The 12238-nt window shown below is 39.9% G+C and overlaps 2 protein-coding genes and 1 long non-coding RNA gene across 5 annotated transcripts in view; 1 reads left to right on the top strand and 2 right to left on the bottom strand.

The window, feature by feature from the left end:
- rbmx2 (RNA binding motif protein X-linked 2) overlaps positions 1-3684 on the bottom strand; it is an 11199-nt gene extending 7515 nt beyond the window's left edge. For 2 of the 3 annotated variants that reach the window (XM_016274880.1, XM_016274882.1), the window contains exons 1-4: positions 3622-3684; positions 2919-3034; positions 2299-2350; positions 1481-1610 (exon numbers count right to left, since the gene is read on the bottom strand). In XM_016274880.1, coding sequence (XP_016130366.1) covers positions 1481-1610; positions 2299-2350; positions 2919-3034; positions 3622-3626 — 303 coding nt within the window. In that variant the 5' untranslated portion in view covers positions 3627-3684. The remainder of the gene's footprint in view (positions 1-1480; positions 1611-2298; positions 2351-2918; positions 3035-3621) is intronic. The other variant, XM_016274879.1, reaches the window with a different exon arrangement.
- A 3270-nt stretch (positions 3685-6954) lies between these two features.
- LOC107587205 (glucose-dependent insulinotropic receptor-like) lies at positions 6955-8862 on the bottom strand. The gene has a single exon (XM_016274884.1). It carries the CDS (start codon positions 8244-8246, stop codon positions 7074-7076), a length of 1173 nt encoding a protein of 390 aa, XP_016130370.1. The 5' UTR covers positions 8247-8862; the 3' UTR covers positions 6955-7073.
- A 519-nt stretch (positions 8863-9381) lies between these two features.
- LOC107587206 (uncharacterized) overlaps positions 9382-12238 on the top strand; it is a 5538-nt gene continuing 2681 nt past the window's right edge. Inside the window, exon 1 of the long non-coding RNA XR_001609449.1 lies at positions 9382-9678. This is a non-coding gene — a long non-coding RNA (uncharacterized lncRNA). The remainder of the gene's footprint in view (positions 9679-12238) is intronic.

Raw genomic sequence — 12238 nt, forward strand, 5'->3', positions numbered from 1 at the left:
ACACATGGGTCAATTACATGACAATATTATTTCCCTGATATACGAGTTGCTTTTTTAATGAATAAATGAATGAATTAAATAAAATGTAATAATTTGACCTCTTTATAATAAGATAGGGCTGGGTGATATGGCCAGAAATATTAGCACAATATTTTTTTTCCATATCATACAATATTGATATTTACCATTTAATTGTTTCTAGATTCTGTGTTTTATGATTCAATACAAGTTTATCATAAAAAATGGTGTCTAATGAAATGAATAAAACGTTAACAGTTTGATCATTCTTTTAAAATGTAATCAAATGAAATTCATTTACAAGAAATCATTGCATTTTTATTGTCAAGCCAGATGCTCCACAACATAACTGTATAAATGAATGGAAAATACCTTGGTTGTATGATATTCCTTAAAAATAATATTATTACTATTATTAATTTGAGAATTATATTTTATTATACAATAGTAATATCTTTCTGACATAATTTCTTCAAGTTAAACCAGACTTTTATTTTGACGTGTTGTCGTGAAGGTCTTTCAGTTTTAGTGTGTATTTGATGGTAGTTTTTTCTCAAATGAAACAGTAGCTGGGTTTCCATCACCCGGCTTTTATGTGCATTTTGAAGTATCGCATCAGAATCGAGAAATGGAAACGCTGAATTTCGCATACAAATGCCTTAATTCGCTAAAAAGTTTTTACGCTCACTTGAGGTGGCTTTTGACTTGTGCGAAAAAGGGTTAATGCGAATAACGGGAGATGGAAATGCATTTTGCGAATAAATTCCTCCAAGCACATCAAAAAAGTCATGTGACTGCGCTATGGGACGGCAAATCCTGACTAACCAGTGGACCGATCTTGTTCCACAGCATCTGAAATGTTGTTATATGGTCATTCGGAAATGCCCGAGCAAAGTCTGTCATCAAAGTATTTCTGTATAATTGCCTCCCAGAACTGTTAAACGACTGCGTTCCCAAACAGCAGCATCCACCTCCGAAAGCAATAACCGCATTCATTGTGTTTCGTCTGCTCATTCTGAGGTGCAAGCAATTTATTATATAGCAAAGTTATTATATTCAGTAGCTTCTCCTACTTTTCTTAGTGATGTATAGTGCCAGTTTATCAGGAAGTGATGATTTTGTTCTCTTTGACTCGTTGGATGGAAACGGTGCTTGTTCGCAAATGTTTTGTGCGATATTACAATTTTGCGCATAAGTTAAATTCGCAACTTTGGATGGAAACCCGGCTAGTGTAACAACATGCAGACTTATTTGCCGCATGCACTGACTTGCTGCTGTCGCCTTTATTTCTGCTGTGTGATAGACTGCAAGATTAATCCATATCAAGTAAAAATGGCCAGAGCTTATGATTATCGACATTAATTTATATATATATAACAACGTTAAATACGATTCTTTCAACAAGTAGAATATATTCCATTAGTAAACACAACTGAATAAGCAACTGGAATAAGCCTTTCACCTTTATTCCATTAAAGTTATCCACAGCCAGAATGGTGCTTCTTTGATCTTCATAGCACAGGAAGCAGAATCCTTTGGATTTGCCCGTCTTTTTATCTCGCACCAAATTGACGTTGGCAATCTCTCCGTACCTGACATGCACAGAGGAGGATTAAGCTTCACTAGGAGAAAAAAAAACTGAAGTACTGACTTCTTTAGCAAGAAGTTTAAGACGTCTTTGAAATGTAGGGGAAAACATGGGTATAATAATAATAATAATTCGTTGCATTTATATAGCGCTTTTCTAGGCACTCAAAGCACTTTACATTGTCAGGGGGTATCTCCTCATCCACCACCAGTGTGCAGCATCCACCTGGATGATGCGACGGCAGCCATAGTGCGCCAGAACGCCCACCACACACCACAAACTTCAGTGATGAAGCCAATTAACAGATATGGGGATTGTTAGGAGGCCATGATGGTCAGAGGCCAATGGGCAAATTTGGCCAGGATGCCGAGGTCACACCTCTAGTCTTTTCGAAAGACATCCTGGGATTTTTAATGACCACAGAGAGTCAGGACCTCGGTTTAACATCTCATCCGAATGACGGTGCTTGTTGACAGTCTAGTATCCCCATCACTATACTGGGGCATTAGGACCCACACAGACCACAGGGTGAGCACCCCCTGCTGGCCTCACTAACACCTCTTCCAGCAGCAACCTAGTTTTCCCAGGAGGTCTCCCATCCAGGTACTGACCCGGCTCAACCCTGCTTAGCTTCAGTGGGCAACCAGTCTTGGGCTACAGGGTGATATGGCGGCCAAGCAATTAGGACTTACTGAGAGAATACACAGATGATGTCTCCTTCTGTCAGCTCATATGGAATTCCACCTGCAGATAACAACATATTTACATACAGTGCTGACTGGATTGGCATTAAATAAAGAAAGAAAAAAAATGTCACGTCACATTTTTGAAACAGTACTCTTTAATCTGGCAAATAAATGTGAGATCAAATCAATGAATTTACATCACTTTGAAATTTGACGAGGACAAATAAGCATCACTGTACGGTGTACTAGAACCGGATTCAGAGGAAGACTGAGATCATGCCATTTTGTACAGCAGCACACATTTAGTGTGAACCCGGTGAATGCTGCCACCATCTGGCATTATCTCCAACCCTGCTCCTGGAGAGCTACTTCCCTGCAGACTTCAGTTCCAACACACCTGTCAGTTATTTTCAAGTAACTCTGAAGACCTTGTATAGCTGGTTGTGGTGTGTTTGATTAGGGTTGGAGATGAAATCTGCACGACGGTAGCTTCCAGGAGCAGGATTGGAGACCCCTGGCCAATCCAGAGAGCATTTTAGTGTATATGAAGCCCATTGCCGAATATTGTTTAGTTAGACAGTCAACTGGGTTTTGGCCCACAGCCATGATTTTAACCAGTCACTCACCGAGAAAGATCCAGGCGCTCTCCTTATAGACTGAATGCCAGGACACACTGTCTTTGACATCTAGTTCAGCCTCTTTTTCATTCAGTTCATTGATGAGTTTCACTTTGGTGAGCGGACTACATATAAATAACAGAGATAATGAACATGCATTTTATTCTGTACAACATTTATTGTCTCCAATATTGTTATTCTGTTGTGGAGTCAGCATCATAAGATCAACGTGTATAAGAATTTATGATTCTTCAATCAGGGGCACTTATGACAGCCTGAAATCTTGAAGAATGAAATTTCTTCAAATTATGTTTTAACATTTTATCACAAATATTTACTTATGGCAATAAAGTAACCTCTAATAATGTAATAAGGACTACTTCTTTTGACTATTTATGCCAAAAGAGTAGGCGTCTTAGTGTTTTACATTGACCCATTTAATTTTCTTGTCATTTGTCGGGGTCCTATAACTTAATCAAAAAGAATAACTGAATCGAGAATAAGAAAAGTAGTTTACGTTCAAGTTTTAGCAGATGGATAATTAGCATTTGGCTACTGTTGCAAGAACTGGGCTTTAAAACTTTAGCTTTCACCTTATGGCATTTCCTGTTCCAATCCTGTCGAGTCTAGTAATTTTCTTGGACTAATTAGAAACTTATGGCAACAAATGTAAGCGACATATTTCAATACAAACATTCAAAACATCACTTACTTCATCGTGATGAGCCGCAGTCACTCCGGAAGGATTCTTCTTCTTCTTTAGTTTTTTTTTTGGCGCATAACAATCTAAATGTATAGCGCCACCTACAGTACGATGCTGTTGTGCAGTCACGTTATCTATTATCGTCAAAATGACTTATGAACATAACAAAACAAATGTTGGAGGGGGGAGATAATAAAAAAAAAATAAAAAAAAATATTATAATTCTCCATAAATTTGAAACTCTTCCCTTTACCAGATTCCCAGGTTCCAGGGACCCATCTGCGTCTCCAGCTCCTCCAGAACACTTCCCTGGTTCCCTAAAATTCAGATCAGGCTACAGCATCCCAGATTGTTTTTAAATCCTCTCGCTCAACCCTGTACTATATATGTATTTTATTAGCAGCCTATATCCTACTATTCCGGAAGGATTTATTTCCACTGGCGAGTTTCGTAGTTCGCAGGTGGTACTACTTTCTTCCGGGTTAATGAAAAGGATTGTGGGATATGTAGTTGACTGACTCAGATTACTTGTGCAGTTTCTACTTTCTAGTTTCTATTTTGTGTTTGTAACTTAAAGTGTATTTCTCAAATTTTGCAATTAATTTTACAACTGAAGGACAAATGAACATATAAAGCATACACTGATAGTTTTATTTGCATAAAAGCTGTTCAATAATTTAAAATAGTAGCCTAATCCGGACACCAGTGGCAGGAACACTGGCAGTGTGAGAGGCCTTGACAGGGAGCTTTGGGTGATATTATTTAAAATATGTTTGGGTGGCACAGAACTTACCTATGTCCACTTAAACTAAAACCTAACTAACTTAAACTAAACTAAATATAATACACATCACTATGCAAGTAGTCCCGCAAGATGCTAAAACTATCGCATCAAGCCAAGGCGCCAAGTGAAACCAAGGCCTGCCAGCCACGCAAGACTGGAGGGATGGAAGAGCCACGCATGTCAGCCTGCCAGTCGCAAGGCTGACCTTCTTCACCATGGCCTACTGGGGGACCTGAAACAATTAGAAATTTTACAGATTAGACAAACATATTTCATAAAGTATAAAAATACAAAGTTTGTTTTACCACTGCATATTTATTTTGCCATCACTTTACTCTGACTGCATTTAATTTTAGTCTATGAAAATAATATTACGATTGGCTTTTCTTCTTCTGCTCCACATGGTCATCCTGAGCCTTGGTTGATTTGGGGCGGGACAACAAAAGAAATAGCCAAGCCTCCGAAACCTACTTGTGATCGGTGGGTGTGATTGGCCCCGTGCACACACTCCTCTCATCGCTCATTTCTCTCTACGAACTCTGGCCCTCAAGGTCCACTTTCCTGCAGAGTTTAGCTCCAACCTTGATCAAACTCTCCTGCCAGTAACTTTAGTAATGCTGAAGAACTTGATGAGTTTGTTCAGGTGTATTTGATTAGGGTCGGAGATAAATTATGCAGGAAAGTGGATCTCAAGGGCCAGAGTTGAGAACCCCTGGGGTCTGTACCATGATGGTAGATGAGCAAATTCAGAGTTAGAGGGTTAGTTTTGAGTTGACAAAACCAAACCACTCCAATCCGGCTTTGTTGGTACCATGATGCTGATCATCAACTTTCTTTGTCAACTCAGGTTTTGATCCTGAGTTTGTGGAGCGTGTGCACATCAGTGGCAAACAGCCAATCACATGCCTTGCAATACAGAGCAAGTGTGATGCACGTATTTGCAAGAGAACCATCGAGATTCAAAACTCTATTCTTAAAGGTTAAGAGATCAAAGAATATGAGGAATATAAATGCATTTACACTGAAGTCTAAGGTACTTTATAGTGACCTTTAATTTGGAGGAAGAGAAACTGGGGAAGTGACTTTTTTTGCGTCAGACATGTGTCACTTTGCTCACATCTGTTTGGTCCAATTTCAGTTTGAAATCTCTTACCTAGAACATAACCTGCCCTGGAGCAGGTTAGCCGTGGAGTGTAAGTTACTATGGCAATGAACGCCGCTAAAAGCCAAGCCACTTTCATGATATCTAAAACCCAGGATTGGTGCAAACTAAACTGAAACTTACCTGGCTAGCCAGCTAATCTGGCTTCATGGTACAGGCCCCTGGTCTACGAGATAATCGTTGTCCCATGGTCAACATGATAAAACGCTATCAACAACTGTATACACACTGTAAACGAGTTTCATGCTTTATATAGTCCAGTGTCAAGTTTTGAAACTCTTGGAATTCAGCTTGTACAGATACAAACATTAAAACTATATATTTAATAATGAATGCAATTCGTATATGTGCTTGTGTTAAAAATATTTAGATACATATAACGTGTATACATTCAGAGTAAATGTAAACATTTTTCTTATATAATTTAAGCTTTTAAACTTAGGCTATTAAGCTTTGTGTGGTTCAAAATGTATATTATTAGTAGAACTGTAGTAGTAGTAGTAGTAGCAGTAGTATTCAGTAAGATAATTTAGAGATTTAGATTTAATATTTAACACAGCACTTAACTGCTAATGTAATGATATTTTAATGTGATGTAATGTGCTGAACCTGTAGTTGTAGTTTTTTTTTTGGTTCATTGAGACTCACTGGCCGTTAGATGTTTATTTAATTCACCTGAAGAAGTGGCTGGTGGGAAGTGGTTGTGTTTCCCTTTCAGAACCACATGATGGAGGCAGACATCGCTTTCAATACCTTTCGGAATTACCTTTTTAACAGAATAGGTTTCTTCCTTGAATCAGAACATACTGGAAAATGTCCTCTACAAATAGCTACAGTATATACATTTTTATGTAAGTGTGATATCAGTGTTTAGGTCAATATGACATTTTATTTTATTTTATTTTACCAATTGTACTTTGCTAATTTTTTTCTTTTTCTTAAAGCTAATCTTTTTTTTCTACCAGCAATGTTAGATGTTTAAGAAGAGAAACATTTTCAATTGAATTGTTACAATTTATTTATATAGGGCTGTTCAAAATTAATATTGCACATAAACATAAACAGACATTTTATTAAAGGGGCTCTGTCATAACCCCCAGTGGGCAAGATGACTATGATGATGAGAAACCCTCTAGAAACATAAACACAAATAGTGTTTAATTTATTACAGTCATTTTACAATTGGAAAAAAAAGTGTAAATAGGAACCAAATGCTTTGGATATATTTGGAACGTAATGTGTTCATTGCAGGCAGAAAAGGAAGCAAATAAAGTGGCGTCTGTTGTATGTGGGCAGATGCTCTGTGCTCCACCTCCATTAAGGCAGTGTTTCTCAACCAGGGGTCCGTGGACCCCTAGTGGTCCTTGACGTAAGGCCAGGGGGTCCGTATAAAGTATGAATTTTTTTATAAATGTTGTATATTTTGACATGACATGTTCCCATGAAAGAAAAAACCAATATAGCTGATGACCAAATACTGGACTAACTTGAATTATACTTGACTGCATTTGGTCCTCACAATCTATTGGAAATATTTTCCGGATGTTGTTCCGGAATTGTGACAGACCTACTGTAATTTAACGGGGTGGCTATCATCTTGTCATGAAACATTACTGCCTTAGTGACAGTCGGGTGGTCTGTGTGGCATCTGTCTGCTGTCTCAGAGTGTGTCACAAGACACAACCTGACTTTAATATGAGCGAATATCTCAAAGATCTGGTTCCTCACCTCTCGCTGCCAGCAGGCATAAACAAGGGGATTTATAAGGGAGTTTGAGAGTCCCAACAGCCAGAGATGGTTCTCCAAAAAGTGATAAAGTTTACAGGTTGGACATGATGCCTGCACAATACTGACCACAAAAAAAGGGCACCAGCAGAGCGTGAAGCAACCAACCAGCATGGCAACAGTCCGCAGGGCTTTTACGTGACCCCAGTAACGGCTAGCCGTCAGAAAGCGTAAACCTGCTTGCTGGGCACGGATGCGCTTCTGGTGGCCACATGCAATTTTCAGGATGTCCATGTAAAAATAGATGAAGACCGAGAGCAGTGGAAAGAAAAAAAGGCAGAAGACCACAATGATGCTCTTGGGCTCTATGACGGAGAAGAACGTGCAGAGCTTGTGATAGTCTTCCCTCTGCAACTGTTTCAAAATGCTGGGTGAAAATCCCACAGACATTGAGATGAGCCAGATGGGAACCAGAGCCCCAGCAATCATCTTATTACTCATTAACTGCAAATAGCGCAGAGGCAGCTTTATAGCTACATAGCGGTCCAGTGAGATCAAGAACATGGTTAGGATGGAGGCTGCGGTGGGTGGAATGATAAAGGTCATGCGCAACAAACAAATGTCCTTCTCCATGGAGGCTGTCTTTCCTTCGAGAGCATCAGTGGCAATGCCAGTGATAGCCACACCAACTAGGATGTCCGCAATGGATAGGTTTAAGACAAAACACCAGCTCTGGCAGCCCCTCTTGCGGATGAGCAGGACCAGGGCAATGGCGACTAAAAGGTTGGTGGAGATAATAAAAATGGATCCCACACTAAGAATATATCCCATGGCCACTACTTCTCTTTCTATCACAGCAGGGGTTGTGAGGTCTGGACTGGGTGATGTCACTACGTAGTTCTCCCTCATAGTTGATCCTACCAAGGATGTCTCCTGACTCTGAGTCACATTAAAAGCGATCATTGTTGCATCAAATGTAATTTTTTTTTTCAACGTTGATAAGAACTTTAATAGTTTAAATAGATACTGGTGGTTTTAAGAGGAAGAAATGGACACAAAGAAATGTTCTTTTCTTAGATTGGGAAACACAAAACATATTCCTCCTTCTGCTGCTGTAGTTTCATTTGTCCGCCCCTTGTTCTGTCTGGCTGTCATCCAGGTCCCATCAGAGCGTACTTCCTACTGGAGGCGGCTATATCCATGAAAATGTGATTATTTTGAATTTAGAACCTAACGCACAAAGACATTGGTGATCTATTGATCAAATCTTTATCCTTGACTTTTGAAATATTCTCAGGATACTTCTCAGATTTTTAAGAGTGTTCCTTGCCTGAAAAAGTGATGAGAAGCAGATTAACTCCTTTCTCATGAAAATCCAATCTCATCGTAGTGGAAAAGTCCAATAAATTCAAAAGAGAACATATTTCAACTAAAGTCCAGAAGAAGGATTCCAAGTGAGTAGTCATTCTGGCATCTCTTAGTGCATCTTTTAGATTTGGATGGCTTTAGGATGAAGACAAACGATCATTTCTTTCTTTTTAAATGAGTTGATGTGCCCGTGTCTGTTTTGTTGGTAAATCTGAGAAGTTTCTCTATCAGCATGGGATCAGTCTAACTTTGAACAAACTAAAAGGGGGAAGAGAAACCGATGAATATGAAGAGGGGGTTGGGTTTGGAAAGTGGGCTGGGAGGTGGGTGGACACTAACAGCATGACTGTGATTACTCTTGAGTGAACAAACTCTGAATAAACAGAAGTGCTCATAGGTCAATAAATGTTTAACATATCCAAACTCTTTTACATTTTATCATTGGAGGCAGGGTCAGTGCACAGATATGGATATATTTTGGAAACAAGACAAATCAGTCACATTGATCCCACAAGAATCCTCTTCAACTTCCCTCTGGGGTCATGAGAATGAGTCAAAGCCCTCAAGTACAATGGACTTAAAATCACACAAGTACAATGGACTTTTAACAACCTGCACATAGCCGTTCATACCGAGGAAAGATCTGGCAGTGCTATACAATAAAGCCAGAGTCCCACTGGTCAACTACTAGACTGTTCACTGCTATTGAAAGTGGATTTTGGTCAGCAGTTGTTGTGCCCACTGCTGCACTCTGCCCACAGAAAGCTCCTGGATGCGGTTTGTGCTGAACTGTGCCCACCCCTCAACTTCACATCACTGCCCATCTTTACCTTGAGCTGCCCAAACAAGGAACATATTGGGCTCTTTTGAAAGGAATACTAAAGATTGTTCAGGTTGTTGAGAGCACTGAGCAGAAGATGTCTTTAAAGCGGAGGCTGCTTTCCATGTTGCTGTGCTGTGCGCACTGTTTGGCATCACTCTTCTGCCTTCACCCTGACAGAAACAACTGTGTGTCAAATGGTGCCCGGTGAGTTTTTGGTTATTTTTATTTTGTTAAGTTAGTCTGTAGGGTTCAGGGGACATTTGGGTTTGGAATTTATATTATATATATATATATACTGTATATTTTATAATATATATTTTTTTAAATCTTAGACATATTATATTATACTAAATGGCAATACATTGTACCAGCTACAATGTAAAAAAAAATTCTGTAAAAATACAGTAGCAACATTTTAGGTTTTAACTTAAATTTACAGTTAAATACCGTAATTTCTTTAACTGATATAATGTTAATATACCAACCTGTTGAAGTACTGAAATCTGTTTTGTACCTTTGTAATACACCGATAACCACCAAAAGCAGGTGGTGATGAGAAATTCACATGATGAACCAAAGCCTATAACAAGCAGCTTTTAAAGGGGTCCTATTATGCTCTTTTACAATGTCTTGATTTTGTTTTGGGGGTGTACTAGAACATGCTCTCATGCTTGGTGGTTAGGGTTATTTTTCAACTGCCCGGGGAGCAGTTGGGGGTTCGGTGCCTTGCTCAAGGGCACCTCAGTCATGGTACTGAAGGTGGGAGAGTGCTGTACATTCACTCCCCCCACCTACAATCCCTGCAGGTACAAGATTCGAACCTGCAACCTTTGGGTTACGAGTCCGACTCTCTAACCATTAGGCCACGACTTCCCACAAATGCTCAGGAACAGAGTTTCCTGTAGCGCAGCGTGGCTTTAAAATTCAAATACATTATTTTCTATGAGTGTAGGCACACAGGCGGCGCGGTTCGGCGTCTGTCCGTCTGTCCGAGCTACGTTGTGTTATATTTGTAAGAATTGTTCTAGACCAGCGGTTCTCAATCCCAGTCCTCGCGTACCCCGCTCTGCATGTTTTGCACGTCTCTCTTTGTTAACACACCTGATTCAGATCATCTAGTTAGAAGTGAGCTCCGTGCATGAACTGTGTACAAACTCTGAATAAACAGAAGTGCTCATAGGTCAATAAATGTTTAACATATCCAAACTCTTTTACATTTTATCATTGGAGGCAGGGTCAGTGCACAGATATGGATATATTTTGGAAACAAGACAAATCAGTCACATTGATCCCACAAGAATCCTCTTCAACTTCCCTCTGGGGTCATGAGAATGAGTCAAAGCCCTCAAGTACAATGGACTTAAAATCACACAAGTACAATGGACTTTTAACAACCTGCACATAGCCGTTCATACCGAGGAAAGATCTGGCAGTGCTATACAATAAAGCCAGAGTCCCACTGGTCAACTACTAGACTGTTCACTGCTATTGAAAGTGGATTTTGGTCAGCAGTTGTTGTGCCCACTGCTGCACTCTGCCCACAGAAAGCTCCTGGATGCGGTTTGTGCTGAACTGTGCCCACCCCTCAACTTCACATCACTGCCCATCTTTACCTTGAGCTGCCCAAACAAGGAACATATTGGGCTCTTTTGAAAGGAATACTAAAGATTGTTCAGGTTGTTGAGAGCACTGAGCAGAAGATGTCTTTAAAGCGGAGGCTGCTTTCCATGTTGCTGTGCTGTGCGCACTGTTTGGCATCACTCTTCTGCCTTCACCCTGACAGAAACAACTGTGTGTCAAATGGTGCCCGGTGAGTTTTTGGTTATTTTTATTTTGTTAAGTTAGTCTGTAGGGTTCAGGGGACATTTGGGTTTGGAATTTATATTATATATATATATATACTGTATATTTTATAATATATATTTTTTTAAATCTTAGACATATTATATTATACTAAATGGCAATACATTGTACCAGCTACAATGTAAAAAAAAATTCTGTAAAAATACAGTAGCAACATTTTAGGTTTTAACTTAAATTTACAGTTAAATACCGTAATTTCTTTAACTGATATAATGTTAATATACCAACCTGTTGAAGTACTGAAATCTGTTTTGTACCCTTGTAATACACCGATAACCACCAAAAGCAGGTGGTGATGAGAAATTCACATGATGAACCAAAGCCTATAACAAGCAGCTTTTAAAGGGGTCCTATTATGCTCTTTTACAATGTCTTGATTTTGTTTTGGGGGTGTACTAGAACATGCTCTCATGCTTGGTGGTTAGGGTTATTTTTCAACTGCCCGGGGAGCAGTTGGGGGTTCGGTGCCTTGCTCAAGGGCACCTCAGTCATGGTACTGAAGGTGGGAGAGTGCTGTACATTCACTCCCCCCACCTACAATCCCTGCAGGTACAAGATTCGAACCTGCAACCTTTGGGTTACGAGTCCGACTCTCTAACCATTAGGCCACGACTTCCCACAAATGCTCAGGAACAGAGTTTCCTGTTTCCTGACATTATCCGCTTTCGGAAGTGAAAAAAAAAACAGCGTTTCAGGCAGTCGCACACCGGACGAGAAGCGCAGCGTTGTGCCACGGCTTTAAAATTCAAATACATTATTTTCTATGAGTGTAGGCACACAGGCGGCGCGGTTCGGCGTCTGTCCGCGGCGTCCAGCTACGTTGTGTTATATTTGTAAGAATTGTTCTAGACCAGCGGTTCTCAATCCCAGTCCTCGCGTACCCCCCCTCTGCATGTTTTGC

This window comes from Sinocyclocheilus grahami, unplaced genomic scaffold, assembly GCF_001515645.1.
Source record: "Sinocyclocheilus grahami isolate Dianchi unplaced genomic scaffold, SAMN03320097.WGS_v1.1 scaffold91.1, whole genome shotgun sequence".
Taxonomy (NCBI): Eukaryota; Metazoa; Chordata; class Actinopteri; order Cypriniformes; family Cyprinidae; genus Sinocyclocheilus; species Sinocyclocheilus grahami.